The sequence below is a fragment of the Drosophila mauritiana genome, chromosome 2L, assembly GCF_004382145.1.
Source record: "Drosophila mauritiana strain mau12 chromosome 2L, ASM438214v1, whole genome shotgun sequence".
Classification (NCBI taxonomy): Eukaryota; Metazoa; Arthropoda; class Insecta; order Diptera; family Drosophilidae; genus Drosophila; species Drosophila mauritiana.
Window position 1 is genome coordinate 8,687,329 of NC_046667.1, and position 20,731 is coordinate 8,708,059.

Consider the following 20,731-nt stretch of genomic DNA (forward strand, 5'->3'; position numbering starts at 1 on the left):
GAAGCGAAACGATACGGCGCGGCGAACGGCAAACGACGACAGTTAGTGACTGTCCCGGCTCATATATTTGCTGGCCAACTTGTTACTGTCAAAATAGCCGGGGAGTGAGTTGGGCCAAGAAGCGGATCGCTAAGGCCCGGCTAATACCCCATAAATAAATGCCTGCCAGGGGAGTCTCCGCTCAACGAAATTGTAGCGCACAAAAACAAATGCGCCCCTCACAATGGGCCATACCCCCGAGTCCATGGCCGATCGCTCATGCCTACTAAAACATCCAAAAAATCTGACCACGGGGTGCTCTACGTGAGGGAAACCCATTGTCACCCAGTGGTTCGGATCGGATCGGATTGGATCGTACTGGGGGAATGCTGGAGCAGAAGTGCCATCGTGATAACTTCATAACTTAACGCATTTAAATAATTTGGTATGCGCATTTCAATATTGTTTTGTCGCAATGGAAATGGAATGGGGGTCGGTCGGAAAATATTGACAGCGACAAATGTTAATGGATGGATATGCATTCGAAATTTGATTCATCTGATTAAATTGGGAGTTTCCAAAGAGGTTCTCTAGCCATAAAAACGTCGAAGACTGAAAGGATAATTCTGACTTTTAATATCTAAAATGTTGTTAGCTTGCCCAGCACGATACTTTTATTTCACAAAATTAGTTTACATTTTTTTTGAATTGCAAGACTTATACTTTTAGTTGTTATACAGTGACCACAACAAATGTGTCAACATTAATTACAAGCAACCGCTAACAATAAAGTTCATAATTGCCGAGCAAAAACAAAAATGCCACACAATGAAAGTAATAATATTTCATATTAATGATTTAGCTAAAACAAAAAATGGTAACGGTTCGCGAACTTTACATTAATAAACATATATCATCGAAAAATGTGAATAAATTTCTGAAATTGGAAAATTAATAATTTACGCCTTAGAATGAGTCACAATTAACGAACGATTTGGTAGCGATGTATGGGAAATAAAAAAAAAACGAAACACAATACAAATTTTGTAAACAACAACTTTTTGCAAACACACACAAAACATGTTTGACAAATTAGCTACATTAACTAAAAATTAAAAAGCTTTCAGCATTCAAGAAAATATTTAGCAGGGAATTAAATAAATATATTATTAGTTGGAGAACCGTTTTAAATTGCCTCGAGTCTCATTTCTTTTTGTCTTCAGGCCTTCGGCTCATCCAGGGGGCTAATCTTTGGCAATTTATCAGCATCCATCACAATTGACTTATTGACTGGTAGCGCTTTATATTTAGACATCATTCTCTAACAAATAACTGTTGTTAGAGAATGATGTCTAAATATACATATTCATATAAACACACATTTTTTGCGAAATGTGTTTAAAGAACTTTGATTTAATTCGCCAAACCAGATATATTTATCTTTAAGAATTTAAAAGCTTTTTATTTGGTTAGCTTACGTGTTAGATGGTCCTTCATATTGGACTCCGAGTGTATATTTAAGTTCTTCTTCTGTACAGTTATATCGTTCACTCGCTAACGTATTCATTAAATGTTAATTTCTAAATTTTCATTTAATTATATAGTATGCTTGGGATAGCGCCTGCTCAGGCCGGAGAGCCAAAAGTCATAGCCAAGTCGGCAAAGACGGGGCCGCCATTAACGCAAATGACTCTGCAAAATGGCGGCCATATTAGGCAAGAAGCCCAAGCCAAAACCCAAGAGCCAGTACCAGTAACACTACCTTTGCTTCAACGTCCACCAGCCGCAGTCGGTTGGTCTAACCCAACCAGAAAATACGGACCCAGTCTGGTTTGACAAGCGCCCGTTGATTGGGGCAGCGAGATTGGCAAACGGCAACAACTGTTGCCACGTTACCACGATGATGATGATTATGGCGATGATTAAGGTGGCTTTGATGATGGGAGGGAGTGCGCAGTTGCCGCCGCTGACAGTGATGACTGTCAAGAGCAATTAAAGTCAAACTCAAGTCCGGGGAACTTAGATTTTTCGCCGCCGCAAACGCAGCTGCGCATGGTCAGTGGACCATCCATCCATCTATCCATCCATCGGGCTAGCCCCGGACGTGAGCTGTCGTCCAGTCGAATGCAACCGCAGTACACTTAGAAAAATCACTAGATTAGTTTTTATTTCAGAGCTAAGAGCAACACCTGAACATTTCTAGTTCAGCTCTATGTCAAGCTGTCTGAAAAGTGAGATACATTTTAAAGAATTATTTAAAAAAATACAGATTTTTTTGCAATTGAATTTAATAGGATGAAAATGTTGCTAATATTTTTAAAATTAATTTGTTATTTTTCGCTTAAAAGAGATCATTCATATTGTTCTTAGATATAGATTGGTATCTGCTGAGATGCGATTTAAATTCCAAGTGCAACTTCAACGGCAGCAGCAGATCCAAAACCTACAATTAACAAAGGTAGCAGCAACATCAACAGCTACAGCAGCCTAAACTTAATTTCTTGAGTTTTTCCACTTGAAAAACTATGTAATTTAGCACTTGAACAAGAAGCAGACGATGTGTTAAAATGGAGGGCGGCAGCGAAGGTGGAAAAATGTTAAAAATAAAAAAAGGTAACTGGAGAAGTGCGTCATTGTCGTCATTATGATGATCATCAGTCGGCTTGGACAACTCAATCAGCGTATAAATTTCTGCGTCTGCATTTTGTGTGTGACATGAAGTGTGCCCAATAATGAGCAATTAACGCCTTACAGCCCACTTTTTTCATCATCCTACCTCAGCATAGCATCATCAGCTGGCGGTACTGGTACTCCATGGCTATTTGATTGCCAAACGGTAGTTTTTTCCTCTCACACTTCAGATACTTCATAGCAGACCATAGCAGTCCAAATGAATTGATGTGTGGACTATCTAGCTCCATCTCGTTTTCACTGTATTGCCCCCATCCCTCCTCCAACGCCCAGTTGATGGAGGCGCGGCGGGTAGAAAGCAATTTTGTAGCGCCTTTTATCTGGCACCGCCAAGTCTTCAACACCTCTCGAGTGCGCCGCGAAGGAAGCGCGAGGGGAAAAAACAACACACCAAAAAGAAAAAAAATAACCAAAAACCCGCTGTAATAAGAAGTTGGTTAAAAACAGTAATAATAATAAAGAAAATCACCAAATCATCATCAACATCATCATCAGCATCCACGATCGCCGGCATCAAACGATGAATCGATTTACACATCGTTGTCGGAATCTTGGGATGCCTGCATCAGCCATCAAGTAAGTAAAACGATCAGGGAGTGCGAGGGCGGCTTTAAAAGTTGAGATCCTTAACAGCAAAAGCTGATTTTAAACTTTTGAACTTGTTTTAAATCTTAGGGATCAAAAATAAATAAATATCTGAATTAAGTAAATATTAGTTGAATAAGGTTTAACTTTTGTATACCCGAGCATAAGCAAGAAAACAAGTTTGTTGCCTAAGTTATTCGTTTTTGGCGTGGATAACTAGTTGCCGACACTTGATGTGCTGTGGGAGGAAAAGCGCCGACAAGCAAACGAGGCAGCTGAAATGTAATTAATGCTCAACAACTTCATCTTGATGAGCTGTTAATTAAAGTCGTCCGTTGGCCACTGCGAAGACAACCTAAGCCGCTTAGAGCGAAAAAGCCAGCGTGACTATTACTTCGCCAAATAAAAAGTGCTGGAAATTGGAAACGTCGCAGAATTTGTCATTATTCGCTAAATACGGCTCAGAGCGAATTGGAATGTAAGGAATACGGGGAAAGTGAGTCAAAGTCATTGGAGTTCTGGGCCCGATCTCTAATTGGCCGCCGATATCTTTTTTTCGAGAGCCACTTCTGGGCTTTGGCCATCGGACAGTGACTATTGTTTGCGGAGGCCACCGGGCCACCGGCTTACCAACGCTCCAGTGACACAGATATTACCGTGATTGGCACGAAATTCATTTTGGACTATGACCGATTCGAGAAACCGCACGACCCATTGCAAAAGTCAGGCCTGGAGAAACTATCTGGCATCTGTCTTGGCCCAGAAAAACCACAGTGCAAAGTACCCGGTGGCACTGGCTGCTTGTAATTGCGACTAAATCTAGGCATTTAAATCATATTTTCAGTCAGCAGCCGGTGTCGATCCTCTGATCCTTTTCAACCAACAAGTGCTGCCACACAGCTGCTGGTATTGGCAACCGCAAATTATGTGCAAATGAATTGGCGAGCAAAAAATGTGAATGCAAAGAGCTGCTGAAAAAAAGGGGCTTGCGGTGGGACCTCTATAATTTATCCAATGCACCCTAAACCGCAACAGATTGCAAATTGCGGACTAAAGTCGGCTCAAGACCTAGGATCACAATATGTCATATGCGTGGGTGACATAAGTTAAGCACTACAAAAGATACTAGATCAGCAGAAATGGGTTTCCGAACGTTTAAGATGAAAGAAACATAGACTTCAAAATTTACATTCTAACTTTTTAGTTATTTTTTACCACATTTAGCATTCAACAAATTTCATTTCACCCTTTTATGTTCATCATCATAATAATTTCATGTCTTTCAAGTACTGATACATTTTTATTCTCTTTCCCCAATTGTCGTTTCCCCGCAACCATATATTAAATATTCACAGTTCATTCCTAATGAAGTGACAACAACCATAACTAAGTGGGCGTTGAGGATTTTTATTTGATTTTATTGTTTCTGGCGAACGTGCCAAAAGCTAACAGTTAATCTGGGGCCACAGTTTCCTCCCCTCGGTGGCACGGGCATGGCAAATTAAATCAAATGAAAAGTCAAACCCATAAACACATGCTACGCGGCAGTGAAGCACCCACATTTAGCCAGTTCTCCGATTTCCACCCTCTTAGAAAACAGTTGCGAGGGTTGCTAGGCCAAATACCCCCCGCCAACGAATGGGCCAGAAACAATTGCGATACATTTTGGCTAAATTTATGCACCCCTTTTCACCTTACACTTGTCATTTTTTACGGCCCATCGAAACGAGGGGTGCCAAGTGGTAAAAAACGGGGCTCAGCTCACTGCGGTAATTTGAGCGGATCAAGCCGACTGCTGATACTCCCAGGCTAATGCCACTAAATGACCTCAAAGCCGCTCATCGATATATCACTTGATTTCAGTGTCGGATTCAATTTGGCAGGATTTAGTTATTTCGAACAGTTGTGGGCGGATTCGAACGGATTTCCCGGCGATTTGTGCCAGCACAGTAATGATCATAACTTCTGCTTAAAAAATATATTATATGCATTACAGTTTCTCCAAATGACTGTTCTGACTGGCTTCATTAAAAGAGCATCGGAAGATCACAGAGAAATGAAAACTGCCCCAACGAGAAACCAAGAAAATAAGTGAGACATTTATTTTAATGTCCAAATTACAAAGCCAGCAAGAAATGCGGTAAATTTTTCCAAATACCAAGTGTAACAATCCGAAACTCGAAATTTTCCTCTACTTTTCCGTCTTTTTTGTCGGGAAATAGTGGGCGCAAAATGCAAAGGGACAGAAAATACTGATAAATGAGCAGGGTAAATGTGAAAATAATGACTCCAGCCCCGAGTCCACCTATATAGCAATGATTTTAGCCGAAGCAGAGATATATAGTTCTACCAGGCCGCCAATCTGATTGATGAACGGACATTAGGCCAGTAGTTAGGTGGGTAGGTAGGTGCGCGAAGGGGTCCGAAAGTGTTAAAAAATGGTGAGTGATGATGCGCTCTAATTGCATGCATCGATGCAATCACCCAAAGTGTTCCATCTCGGGCCTCGCAATTAAATGGAGTCTTCGTGTTTGAGATACCCAGCATCCATAGCTCAAATTCCCGTAGATAAGTGCTGGAGATAGCTCCGCATAGACGTCGAAATGTCTGACTCAGATGGAGAACCCAGATCGGGATCTCTCACATTTGTGCGCCGCTAATTTCGGATTTTATTAAACGGTCATCGCAGCGCATATAAAAATCGGTATTCCTACTCATCTTTTCTCACTCATACCATTTTTGAATATCATCGTAAATAATTAAACATACCGGGCACGTCGTTATGGGTCTGCGCCATAGGAGAAAAAAAACCTCACATAAATATATGAAGTACTCATATTTAATTTCAATTTCATGTCACAGACTTCTGGCCGTTCCTCCCCAGATGCTGCAGATAATTATTATGCCGACTGCATTAGAGTTCTGCGCTGGAAGCTCCATTCCAACACCCATTGCCAATTGCAATTAAGTCAAGTGACGAGCGAAATCCGGCTAGAAATCAAACATCCTTCACGGTTCTTAGGGGAAGCACAGCATTAGGATTGTGTAGACTCAAAGAACTAGTTTTTTTCAAAACTATTTCCTTATATGTTTTTCCAATAAAAACATTTACGTGTTTCGTCGGTGCTCATTTTATTAATCAACAAAACATTTTGAAATGCCCCCTGCTTTTTCAACAAGCTGCAATTAACTTAATTTTATTCAATTTGTGCTGCGCTTGGCGCAACAAGTCTCTTAGCGGAAAGGAAAAGTCTTAAAATGAAGTGGATGCACTGGGAAATGTGCAACAAAGTCAAGGAAAAACTCAGTTCTGCTGTGTGGAAATCGAGGCAGGGCTGTGGGGCGAAAGGCAGTTCAAAAGCTGGCGGGAAAAACAAAATTGACAACGCGCCGCAAAATTCAATTACTTATTCATGTATGCAGAAGAAGGAAGCGCCAAATACGCAGCCAGAACAACAATAATGGCAGCAACAACCACAAGTGGAGCGACGCCCCCTCACCCAGCCCACGCCCACCACCCACAGCCCACTCGACTCCCCACAAAAACGCCCCTTCTCGTTTTGACTGGGCGGACTTGAAAGTCGTACAGTGGAATTAATTGATGTGTTATGAAATATTATTTACGCTTCATGAATAAACAGTTCTTAATAAATTGCATACATATATAAAGCATTTCTGCATTAGTTAATAAACATTATTGGATTTATGCAACTCAGGAGCTTTATACAGCCTTTAAAAGTGAGGCAACATTTTTTGAATTTCTGTGTTTAGCTTAAGTAATTTCTTAATATATATATTACTGCATCCATTAGTATAATTTGCCCAACTTTAATGTGTAAGTTTAATCAGTTACCACTGTGCAGAGCATTTTTGGTCGGTAAACTCCCCCTGGAACGCCCACTCTTGGCACTAGACAGCATTTGATTGTTTGCTTGAGGTCTGAGTATGTGCTGTTCTTGTAGGTATGGGTGCCGCTGTCAGTTATGCAAAATAGCTGACATGCCAAGGAAGCAGGGTCGCTCGACTCCTGCGCCCCAAGCCAGTGGGCTTATCTCGGCTGGCTTATTGATAAAGGCGGCGGAAGGGCTTAGACAGTCAAAAAGGCGGCCGACGGAAGAAGCAGCCCACAACAAAAGTATGCCGGGGAAAAAACGAAAGTCTTCTGATTTCTTTGGATACTCGACATTTCTATTAGAAACGCCGCCAATGGAACCCAAATAGATATAGATCCGATCGGAGAAGGAGTTTTGCGCGTGTTTATGTATCAATCAGAGGAGCGGATCCATTGGCATGATGCGGCACAATCCAAAGTAGCTGGAAATGGATCTGGGATCTGTGGAGATGGAGATGAAGAGATGCACTGACTCAGCTGCGAGTTCTCTGCGATCATGAGAAAGACGAGATTAGCGCAACGAATTATGAAATTGAAATTACTCTAAAAAGTGTTTGGCGATCGAATGCGATACGAGTTCGAATCCGAAGACCAAGAGTCAGCATATTTGAGTAATACAAGCGAGTCATCGTGGATCAAATAAGCTGTGCCGACGCCAGATATTTGTGTTTACATGTACATATATATATATATGCCTATATCTTGGGGGCCCATCCTCTCGAGATGCGCTAATCTCGTAGGGAGAAGAGTCCCCCGCCATCTTGGCCAATCCAATCCAATCGTATCCAATCCAATCCAGTCCACTCCGATCTAATTAATCAACATTCAGCGGCAAACAGTGTCAAATAGTTCGGGGGTCGCCTTTTGTAATTGCTACCATTTGAAATGGAAATCGATGTGGATGTGGAATATCGCAAGTGCCTCGCCCAGTCGACTGTCGATTGTGGCCTGTGTGTCAACTGCGACACGGACGGTGACTGTCACCTCGCGTTGAGATGACTGCAATCGATCATGGGTCCATGTTCATGGGGCCCTGGCCTCCACTTCAAACGGCTGTCTTTGTGGCCCCGGTCTCTGATTAGCCGCCGCATTTACCCGGCATTCCACGCTTGACATTTTTCCGGGGCCCAAACAGCTCCATTGTCGGCCAATTAAACGGTTACCAAACTGATTGTAGCCAAGCGATACGGATACGGATTCAGATCAAGCCAAAAACTGAAACCGAATGCAGTGTAAATTTGCTGGAATTACATGAGACATTAAATGATTTCATATATGTATCAGTACGTTAATTTGGGAAAAATATGCTTTAAGTGACCGTAGTCATTATAAACGGACGCATGGGAGTTTATTTTGGGAATAATAGGTTAACTAAACATTAACTGTTTATAATAATTTACTTCAAACTGCATATAGCATTATTTTATTATCATAAATAAAATGTAATATGAATATAATATTTCTTATAAAGGGAAATATTTCATTGTGACTCATTTAGTATTCTGTCCGCTTTTCCAATTAACCACCAAATGAATCTTTTATCGCCGGAGCCCCACCAAAAGAAATCGTAAGTTGGGCCGGACAAACATTTTCGCTGGCACCTTCCTTGACCATTTTGCTTGGCGTCACCTGTCCATCGCACGTTCGAAGCTGTCGCTGGTGCGTTAAAAATGATTAATTAAGGCATTTGAAAATCATTTGTCATTCTTAATTTATTAATTAATTAGAATTGCCCAACACGTACATTGACACCTGAGGCGGACTCGAAACTCCAAGTCCGAGTCCCTCATTCCTCATCGGGGATGTCCGACTGGTAATGCGATATAGAACCGGTTCGGAACTGCCCACAGATACTGATATTGTCTCGAACTAAGCAATATAATGCACCAAAAATCTGCACTGTAATGATAATACATTTAAAATGTAATAAAATTATAAGTATATTGAATATAATGAATATTATCAAAACATAGCATTGTTATTATTGCATATATTATTTATTAATTACTCAATTCCCTCATGACAATTTGAAAACAACGAACATTCGCGGCAACCGTCGGTATTTGAAAACCGCGAGCTGCCATTTGGATTACTATACATTTCCAGAGCTGCCATCACGAATTCTACACATTTAGGGAGTTGCCATACCGACTTCTTAAAAATAGGTATTTCTAATGCATATGATTAGAAATCAAAATGACAAAGCCTGATTTACTTCAAAATAGCAGCAATCGAAATCCCTCTGAATCAGCTTGCCTTGTGAAAATATACTGACTAAATAAAGGCGATTGTCTTTTTATCTTAAATGCAGCACTAGATATACACATTGGTTTGAGTATCCACTAATTTCTGCGAAGGTTCGCCACTTGGCTTAAAAGCTTTTATGGTTCGGGTCTTTGGAAAGTATTATTTAAAAATAAAAACTACACCGGTTCCTTTATACCCTAACTGTGCCGAAGTTCGTTACTCAGAAAGAATACCCTTCTAACCCCATAATAAAGAAGGGTTGAAAAGTTCATTAAAGATCGGTCAGCACCTTTTAGATAACTGTCTTAAGCCTGTGTTGCAAAATTTGACTTCATGGTTGATTCAGTTTTATTATCATACTTAAAATATGTACCTTTCTTTATTACAGAGGTGGTCAAAAGTATTTACACAACGAGCTTTTTTTTCAATTGTCAACTAATTGAAAAAAAAGCTCGTTGTGTAAATACTTTTGACCACCTCTGTACTTCGAGAATCACAAACACTTGGTCCGGCACTTCGTCAAGGGACATTCAATCACGTTCTAGCCTTTAGCGCTGATGAGCAAATAAAACTATAATCTCGTCATTCATTATGCGCAGTCACAGAGGGGCCATTGTAATGTGCTTTGATTCGCTTCGATTTACGATCTCAACGCACAATGGATCACCGATAGCCATAAGGAAGTCCAGATCTGACAGCAGCTGCCCCCTCCGAATTATGTTTTTATAGCCAAATGATAAATGTGGACGCCCATCTAGAAGAAACCAACGTTTAAGTGTCAGTTTGAAGGCCCTTTGGTGGCACCATCATCCGTTCGTGATTCCAGCGATCGAAAACCCTCGTAGTCAACTTTTAATGTCGCTCCCTTCGGCGGTTCTTGGATCCGTATTTCCTGAGTTGCCCAGCATTATTAAGACATTAACGATAAGATTTTCAAGTTCCAGCTTAGCTTGCACAGCATGTACTCGAACTATTATTATTTAATAGTATTTCTTTGAGCAATTCAAATGTTTACGACTTTACGAGTTGATTCAATCGCCTTAAAGAACTGTCAAATCATTCAAATAAATAGGCCCCCTGCTTCCCACACCCACAACTCAGCGGTTGAAGGTGTTTGCATAGTCGTGAGGCACTAAACAAAGAAATCCAATATAAACAAATATTGAAAATCAATAAAAATATTTGGTATTGCTTTTTATGCAAGCGGCGCTAAGAATATCTAAGATTTGCAGACGAACAAAGAATGCCAAACAATGGTTAATAAATTAAATGATTAATTATTACAAATTAATCAAAATAGTTTTAGTGACTTGAAAATCGGAAAATGTTAGTTAAAGTAAAAGATTATGATTCTAAAGTATAAGATCAGTTCTAGGAATTATAGAACAATACGTTCTTTAGAATTACCTCAGTTTTATAAGCGGGGAATTACATTCACTTAGGTATATACACTATTAATACAATTTGGAAGAAACACGAAATTTATATAATTTCTGCTGTCGCCAAATTTGGAAAAAACAAGAAAATTCGACATTTTATGGAAAGTTGACAAATAGATGCCAATAAAATAAATCAACAGAATTTGGGCAGCTTTGGGAATCTCTCAAATCAGTTAGCAACAGAAATCGTCAGAGTTGGTCAAACTTATATGTTGCACTGAATATACATAAGAGAAGGTATCAGTCATGAATATAAGTGCCTGCTTAAACTTTCTCCCATATGAAAAACCAAGAGCATCACTATAACTTTTGTCGGTCGTTTCCACTGCATCGGAAGGTGCCAGCTGCACTGATCTAAAAATCGACTCGTGGCAGCTGGGGCGTTTGATTGATGTGATGATGACACCACTGCCAAGTTGGAGGTAAATCACAGTTAGAGACAAAGGCGAAACCGTTACGAATCGCTAATGGCAATCAATCATCGCTGCCATCGATATCCGTATGGATATAGATAACTTTCTGCGTCAAAGAGTTGGCGTTGGCAGACGAATCGGTGCCAAGTCGTGTGATTTCGATTGCCCAGAAATGATGGACAATAAAATTCTGATCTTTATGGATACTTGGCATCAAAAGCAGAGCATATCCATTAGGTTTATGTCAGGTTTAAAGATTGAATCCCGCTTTTAGGGTACCTGCTTTGAAGTAAAGCCCACGATTAGTGGGCGTTACACGGCTCTTTGTATTTTGTTTTTATTAAACTGGCTTATTAAAGCTAATTTTGCCGCATTTCGGGGATTTTATATATCCACTTTCAAAAAAAGATTTATATAAATTAAATGAAAATAATATGATTTAAGGAGTCATTATTTCAGAATTGATACTTTGCACTATATTTTGTCCACATATCTGGTCAACTGAATAAATTGGCCTTTTGTATCAATATTATTGCATAGCATTGATCAAACATTACAAAACAGTAAGTTGAGCAAACGCAATTAACTTGAGTTAATATTAATACAGTAGTTGAACAATGGGCTTACCGACAATATATTTAAACAATCGTATTGTTAAATGGCACATGGAAAACACACGCGGCGTACGAATTTCGTTCAATGAACTAAATTTACCTGTTTAATGGAAATTATTTTGCTTTATTTTCCCCGTATTGAAAATTTGGCACGTGCTTTTGTACTTTTTTAACGTTTGTGAATATTTTTCCTATATAAACGTCAATAAAATTTTTAAGAAACAGTTCAAGTCGATAATTCGAAAAGACACCAACATCAATATGAAATTCCTTTTGATCCTTGCCAGTCTGGTCCTCTATGTGGCCATCACCTCTGCTCAGTCTTGCCCAGGACGTCCACGTAAGTTGATTTTTGAGCATATTAAGAAATGTAGTTTATTAACACTTTAAACACTTTTTTCAAACAGACAATCAGGACTGCTTAAACGGCAAGGACGAAGGAGTTGAGCGCGCAAGGCATTGTAATAGGGATCCCAATCCAGAGATGTGGTACTACAACCACAATGAAAATAGGTGCATCAAGATGAGGTACCTCGGCTGCAAGGGCAACCGCAATCGCTATTGCACGTTGAACGACTGTCAAAGGAAATGCGTTCGACGATTATAAGGAGCGAATCCATTCCAACTTCCCATTTAACGTGATGAATATGAAACCATAAAATATAATATCTTGCGCAATGAAATTCTTCCTTGTTTTAAATTCTAGCTTGAGAAAGTCTGGTTAAGCTTTAGCTTTTTTAATAAGTGTTCAAGGAATTATTGGACATTTCTTTAATTTGTGCATGTTCAGCCTCCAAGCCTCAAAAAATTTCTTTGCAAACAAAATATGAATTGAAATACCAGACACTTGTGTAATCTCTTGCAGCCCATCGTGCTGCACCTAAATTAATCAGCACACCAACAATCGAAATAAAAGCAATTACAAGGAAAAACTCACGCAATGCATTTTGACATTTAGCCGAATGTCTTAAAGAGATCCACCGATGCAAACGCAATCAATCATTAGCATCTTTTCAGAAATTAATTCTCTCGTTTTTTGTTGTCATGAAACATCGCCCACGCCACTCGTGTATCGAATGCTGCCATTATGTCTGGGGCATATAGAAAATTGAATCGTTGTGCAGTGTGTGGCACGCATACAATTAACACAATTGAATGAATAATTAAAATGGAGAAAGACTTAAGCGACGAACTTTATGCCAACGCTGGATCGAATCGCGTGGAGTTCGAGGGAGCAGCCAGTAAGTAAGTCAGGCATTCAGTTAGTCAGACACTCAGTCAGTCAGTCAGTCAGTCAGTCAATGAGGCAGTGAGCTTCCCACCAGCCAAAATGTTAAATTACAAAAGAGCAGACATTGCATGTGCTTTGCAGATTTGGTGAAGCTGCTGAAATGATGCCATCAGCGCCAACGAGCGACAACAATAGACAGTTCGGTACAGTGAAGCCTTAAAAACTTATAGATTTATATGATTTAAATGATTTTTTTATGACTTCACGTTACTGCTCTCTCCAGCTGAACTTTTGAAAACGAGACTCAATTTCTTAAACCAGATGAATAGATGATGAATAGATACCCATCTATGAAACATATTTTGTTAACCTTAAATTATTTGTAATAACAATATATTTTGTCTTGCTTTCTTTTAATACTTTGCCTACCCCCATGAACTAATTCCTTCTTATCGGGGTTCACTGTACCTATCTGGGGTGTGGGCTGCTTGAGCGAGCAATAAAGGTGCCAGATACATAGTCGCTCCAGAGACAATTGTCTACTGAAGGATTACCCAACACCTGACCCGTCAACTCCCCCCTTTTGGCTCGCACTTAATGGGGCGCATAATTAACTAATGTAGGTGAATCAGCCTCCAAGACCCGTGGCACACATGAAGTGCGCAATTGTAATAGCTCTCGGATTTGGACCCCAAAACCCGCATTGGGCAACCCCAAAATCAAAGGTGTTTATGTAAAGAGGAAGAAACGCCTACTTGGACCTCATTCATTTACGGCAATTAACAGAGTGGTTAATTATGAGCAACTGCCGTTCGGTGGGTAACATTTAATATGGCTTTAAGCTAGCTGTTTCCACATCTTAATTGGATTATATAATACTACATGAAGTAGGCTGAAAACGAAAAAAATGTGGGTCAGAATAAAATATTACAGGTAATTGTGCAATCTCTTGCTTTACATTACTACACGTATAATTAGTTTAAATGATATTAATCAATATCAGATTCCTTTCCAGCATAGAGATCGATTTCAGCATGTACTTTATGGTTTATTGATTAGATCATGGCACAACAACGCTCACCTCACCCAGCTTTCTCAGCTGGTCGGAAAAACAAGAAATTCGCATTTAACCATCTAGCAACTAAAGTATTTTTTGCAGACCATTTACGGAGACCTAATGAATAACAGCCTAGCTTACTGAGTAACTGACTGACTGACTGGCGCAGACTTTATGGCATGCTGCACTCACTAAAGATGAAGAAACATTGCGAAAGACACAAGCTGGTCCACAAATGAAAATGAATAATAACGAAAACCCGGGAAGGAAATAATACAACTGTAATATAAACTAACAAATTGATTTCGAGCACAAATTCAAGATTCAATACAAAGTGGCTTGAAAACAAAACTTAAAGCTTAGCGGAGGGTCTAGTTTGGGGTTAGCCATTTTGACCATATTTCGAATTTTATTCACATTGACAACTTTTCATTCAGCCCCCAGTGATTTTCATGTAACTGGCATAAAATTATAAAATTCCATTGATTAATTGCTGACATGACAAATACGCTGCGTCTAAATGTGACACAAGTTGCGCGCCTCAAACTATAAGGAGGAGAATAAAATTAAAAAATTAGAAATACAAAAGTCTACTACAAAATAATGCCCACAATGGCAAAAACCACATCAGCAGCAGGCACAACAAACAATTTGTAATTAACACGCGTGGGTCTCAGACTGAGACGATCCAACGAGCGAGAACAAATGATATAGAAATACTTGAACAAGCTGAAATTCGAATTGATATTCACTTTTGCCACATGGTCCAGTTGCCATATAAGGCAGATCGATCCACTGACAGCCTATGCCAAACGTACAGTTCCCAACGAAACTATAGTGATGGTAAAATTAAGAACAATTTGCTCGACAGCTGCTTGCATTAAGAACTAAATCAAGGTAAGTTTCAATTGAAGCATTTTATAACTCTTCATGCAGCCAACTCAAAGGGCGCAGTCTTATAGCATTGAAACGCACTGTACGTTTCCATATACATTTGCGCTTCTCCGTAAAAACTTGAACTTGTCCAAAATCGTTTGACTGACTGATTTATATGAATTTTATTTATAGAATTTGGCAAGAACTAAGCTGAACAAAAACATTTACATGCCATGTAAATTGGCTGTCCGTGTCGGGCATTTATTTAATTATTTATTTATAATTAAATTGTTTATTTAGTGGCAGATGTGGTCTTTGCCATTTCGGTTCGCCAGGAAGCCAATTAGTTTAGCTTTATATGGCCTAAACTATTTGACGTTTCTTGTTGGCAGCATCTCTAAGCCGTTTTCCATATAGTCTGAAGATTTTTATCGCTTGATCTTTGGCTGGAGCCGTAGGAAATATCAAATATCCACAATTTAAGTTAATTAAGCGATCATCGAAAAGTCAAATGATCTTGAACTATACAAAAAGGACAGGAAGGAAGTGCTTGGAATGTTTATGAAGGCCAATATATTTTTGTCTTTAATATTGTTTTGTTATGAACTTATATTGTAACTATAACATCCTTAAATGAAATGAAATTGTGTAAGGGGAATGTGAAGTGTAAGCCGCTCTAATATTATACTTAAACTTTGTTTACCTTTTCCTTTCCTTCCTTAAATTCATATAATCTCTTCGCTGGCTTTTTTTTCAATTTCCAAAGCGTTTTTTCAGCCGACTTCTGTCTTGTCAGTCAGCCCGAGACAACGCAATATTTTTTTGCCCGCTTAACTCTGGCATTCGCTGTTGTTTCTGATGGCAGCCCGCGTTTGGGACCCCGTTTAATCTTTTGGCTGCAACATGTAATAGCTCTTTAAAAGGTTCAGAGCCCAAGCACACTCTCGACTCTTGAATTGGGTCAGCAAAGTGTTATGTATGCGACTAAGTATTTACTTATAGAGCATGTGAGCTGCAGAGTCTAGTTTGGCCAAGCAACTTGGTTGCCAGCCAAACTAACTTGAATGCAGGCTTTTGGGGCATGCCACACACATCAGGTACGGAGATGAACAATGATTAGCCGGGGTCAAAGTTTACGGGGGCTAATCGTGAGTCGAACCAAGTGAACTAACCGAAACTGAAACTTTTGGCAAATAGGCTTGGGCAAAAACATAGCACAATATGACTCAATTTGTGGTGTGAAAAAAAGAGTTGGCTGTTAAGAGTCTGGATCAAGCCATCAGCCATGAAGTTATTATGTCTTTTTTAAACCACTGAAACAATGATCCTGCATTGTAATCACACTCATAGTATCAACTTCTCAATCAGCCCACACTCCCAAAATGCGGCCAAGTCTAGCGCGTGGCAAAGACGATCGCCAATTAAATATTCAAAACATATTCCCACCATAAATGTCTCATAAATACACGATTCCTTTTTTTATGATTTTGTTTTTTTGACATAAAGGGCACGTAGCTTCGGCAAATGCAAATTGAGACGTAAATCAAACATCAGTCCGCACCAAACCAGAAACACTTGTACGACTAAGGTGTGCTAAATGTAAAACATGTCCAATAGTTCACATATAATGTAAATGTACTGATTGTTTTGATTGCCATCACTTCTGTAGTAATAGAGCCACTTATTTAGAGAAAAATATGGATAATTCCCAGTAAAATATAAGAGTGACACGTACCTTTAAGCTAATGCATAAATTAAAAAAAAATTGCAATTAAAAAATTGCCATACGCTTCCTAAAACTTATTTTACCAAATCAGCTGGCTCACCTGTTTGAGTGGCAGCACCGGAAGCCTCTGGCAATCGGCAACAGGTGAACCTTTGCCCATTAGCAGGGCGTGTCTCCAAACCCAAGTAAAAATAAAACCAAATATTCAACATCGTCTTCATGCTTTGCGGCTAATTAAACATCTTCTGTGTCTTCATACCCTTTTTTGGGGTACTTTGACTTCATATTTTGCACAACAAATAATACAATCATTAGGATTTCTGCAGAAACAAGTTATTATAATAAAAAAATATTTGTATACTCATTAGCCCACTTACATTACTTAAATAATAGTTTTTGTGTGGCAGGAAGTATAGATATTGATAACTTACTTTTAATACGAGTACAAGTCTACGAAGAATACACAAAAGAATTACTTTTCAATCTGTAAATTGATCTATGTCCCACGCTGTAATTATCAAATTAAAAACCATTACTAATCAAATAGTAGTGAGAAGTAAATACTGCTATATTGGCCCGAGACTAGAGTGTATTTAAACATTTAATTTCTCACAGGTTTGGCCCCATGTTTTGGTCTTTTTTCGGTTTTGTGTTTAGCAATTAGTCAGGCATGCACTGTCTACTCAAAATCAGGAAGATTGTCAAAACACGTACAACAATTTGTTTGAGGAAGCACCCAGGTGAACACACAAAAAATACTAGCTTACCTTTTTTTGAATTTTTTGTATTTTGTTTTATTATGTATATTTTATGAAAAATATGTATGCGTGTGGCACGTGGTGGACCCAAAGATGAAGTGATATTATCGGTTACGCCCATTTGTAGCCCATTAGTAGATGCATTAATGTGTAAAGGGTTGCCTTTTGTGTCGACAAGTCATTGGCATTTGAACTTGTGTTCACGAATAAATGGTTTATTAGTCGAAAATTAAATAGAATTACTCAAGCAATTTTGATCCCTTTGTGACTAGGTTTAATAATATGCTTCAGCCAAAGTGGATAACAAAGTGGATAACACTTCCCATTTTCAGCAGCTAAAATTTACTAGTGTAATCCCTATGTAAAGAAATGATTGAGGGTCCAAAATGGAACACTGAAACTGTTGCAGGCACAGACAAAAATAACACTTCCAAATGCAATTTGTAGACCCAACGACGACAGCTAACAACTCGTGCCATAACTTTCAAATGCGATTTGTTCAAAAATTTGTTCCAGAAAGAAGTGGAGGAAGAGAACGGCGTGACACCAGTTGGCCAGGCTACCAGCAAGCGGACCAACCAACGAGTGCAACCAATTCGCGGATCTGAATAAGTGCAACTCCAAGTCCAAATCCAATTTCAATTGCATTGCGAATGCGGCAGCCAAAGACACGTTTTTGAACTATACGACCCCGAAAGGGTCAAGTGGCGCGTGTAGCGAAAGCCATGGCTAAAGCCCCAAACCGCTGCCAGCAGTAGCCGATCCAACTGGGTTTTATGGCTTACGTATATATGGCCACCCACTGAAGGGTTTTCGAAACGAAGGAGAACCGATCTCCGAGCCGAGCATTCGATCTTCATGCCCCAGTGCGTGGCGAGACCTTACTTGCGTCTGAACTTGACATGCATATGTACGCGTAGATAGATATATGTGCATATAGTCTCAAACCCCCCGATCTCCGATTCCCAAGCCGATCATGATTAACCGGCTGGTGCGTGTTGCATGAGTGCTGTAGGTAGGGTAGTAATCAGTCTAGACTGCATTGGGCTCATCCCACGTTCAGCATTGAGATATGTTCGCATATCGAAAGTGTGCTGTTCCAATTAATGGCTTCATTTGCTCACCCAGTCGGACCCAATGACACCTTGAGGCTGAAAACAATAAATGTTTAATTAGCTCGAGTCACAAGCATCGTAAAAATATTTATAATAAAGTCCAATTTCGGTGCAAGACCCATAAAGTCTGGTTCAATGGCACATTCGTTACGTGACGTATGCAGCCTTTACGTTACGTTAAAAACGCCGGTTGTCTGACAAGCAAAAGCCGGGTGAAAAGAGTCAGTTGGTAAGAGAGCGGTAGGTAGGGTTGTCAGAGCTCGCAAAGAGCCTTAAATCATAAAAAAATAAAAATTTAAGTAAAAATTTACATTACAAGCACTGGGTGTTTTCAAGGTTAGCTTTTGACTTGACAAAACAAGGTGCAGTTGCGATAAGATATGATATCATTTGCTAACGTTTAACTTATAGATATCATTCACTTGTTATTAACTTTCATTGTTCAGCTCCTTTGCGAGACTGAGACAATAAATCACCATTAACCACAATAAGTTAAGCAGAGTGTGTAGGTATGGTTATTGTAAGCCATAATAAATAAACTTATCCCCCTGCGAAAAAAGTGGAAGTAAGCCAAAGAGCGGCTTTGACCAGGTTCTCTTTTTGTATCTTTGTATCGGGCCTAGCAAATCTCTTTCCACCAGAGAGCCGCTCCCAACGAGGCTGACATCATCGAGAGGCCCAGTCTCCTCCGGACCTGGCCAAGTCGAAAAACTATAGCCAGATTGTCGGATTGTCGGGTATTTAATGCGCGGTGCGAGCGCGAAACTCTTTTAGTACAGCGTTGGCGTGCAAGACAGACGGTTCGGTTTCTGGGAAGCTTCGAAGCCTCAAAACGAGTTCGTTATAAAGCAAATATTAATGTGTATATAGCTGTGTGTGCCAGCAGACACTGTATGAACACACACACACACTTCACTGTGCCGAAAACAAAAGTATACAAATAATCTAGAAACAAAACACGAGTAAACATTAAACAGTGCTTGAATGTTGTGACTTCGAGTGAAGCCAAGCGTTGAGTGTGAAATGCAAAACGGGCAAATTCAAGACCCCGAGATCACAAAGTTCGTCTCAAAGACTGAGCAGCCCGAGTCCCGAAAACAATTGCGAAGAAAGTGAAAGATCAGAGACAGAAAAGGAAAAGGAAAAGTCCGAGAAAGGGAAAGGTTGTGGCTACTCGAGTTTTCTTTTCAGATGCTCCGTCAGGTGCATCGCGATTAGAAGCCTCCGGTTACCATTTATTCCCCTGAAAGCAAACAGCTGTTGCACTCAGACAATCGCCCACTGATCATTGAAACTTTTTAGCCAGAAAAAAAACATTTTCAATAATTTTTGTCCATGCCTGGCTGACTATGCGTTTTTCGTATTCACCGAGAGCTGACAGAAATTATTAAAAATAAAAAAACAAAAAATATCGCGTATACCACGCGTTTTTTTATTAAGTCGATTTGCCATTGATTCATTGAGCCCCTTGTCCGTGTGCCTTTGTGTGTGTTTGGTGTGTGCCTGTGCGTACGTGAGTATTGGTGAATACAATCAACGGAGCACGGAGAAAAAAGGAAAAAAGCGGCCAAGCGACATTGATGCCAATCGCCAGTGCATTTGTTGTTGTTGCTGTTTGCATCGGACCAGAATATAATGAAATAAAGCCAAATAAAATATAAGCTAAAACGCCTTCAGTGGACTTCACGCTGGAAAAAGATATCAAACGGACAGGTACGTGCAATTCGTCTCATTTTGATTTATTTCAATTGAACCCAGAGCCATAAATTGTCATGTATGCTTTGCTAGACTTGCTGCTAGGCATTAAAACTCACATGTATATTTTTTTTTTTAATTTTCGGTGAGAGGAGCTAGTACCTATGATAAATTGCTGCTAGAAAATCAAGCAGCTAATGAGAAAATAACTATAGCTGATGATGCAATATATATCAGTCAGAAAATTGAGTAAAATTTAGATATTCACTATAAACATGACATATTAAAAAATAGCTTGATTGAGTTCGATGATAAATTAAAACAAATAAACACATTTGCACAGTACTATAAAAAATAGTCATATTTTATCTAAGGTCATTGACTAGAGCATTTTGCTTCGAATTGCTGTTTAT

General features: G+C 39.5%; 2 protein-coding genes across 8 annotated transcripts in view; both read left to right on the forward strand.

The window, feature by feature from the left end:
* The first annotated feature begins 12,118 nt into the window (after nt 1-12,118).
* LOC117137160 (kappaPI-actitoxin-Avd3c) lies at nt 12,119-12,467 on the forward strand. The gene is made up of 2 exons (XM_033298474.1): nt 12,119-12,200; nt 12,268-12,467. Exons 1-2 carry the CDS (start codon nt 12,122-12,124, stop codon nt 12,465-12,467), a joined length of 279 nt encoding a protein of 92 aa, XP_033154365.1. The 5' UTR covers nt 12,119-12,121.
* Nucleotides 12,468-19,393: 6,926 nt separating this feature from the next.
* Nucleotides 19,394-20,731, forward strand: part of LOC117135642 (pneumococcal serine-rich repeat protein) — a 36,055-nt gene continuing 34,717 nt past the window's right edge. For 3 of the 7 annotated variants that reach the window (XM_033296396.1, XM_033296559.1, XM_033296480.1), the window contains exon 1: nt 19,395-19,555. The gene's annotated coding sequence lies outside the window, so the exon portion shown is untranslated. Of the gene's footprint in view, nt 19,556-20,731 lie in introns of all 7 variants that reach the window. The other 4 variants (XM_033296060.1, XM_033296315.1, XM_033296638.1 and 1 more) reach the window with 3 other exon arrangements.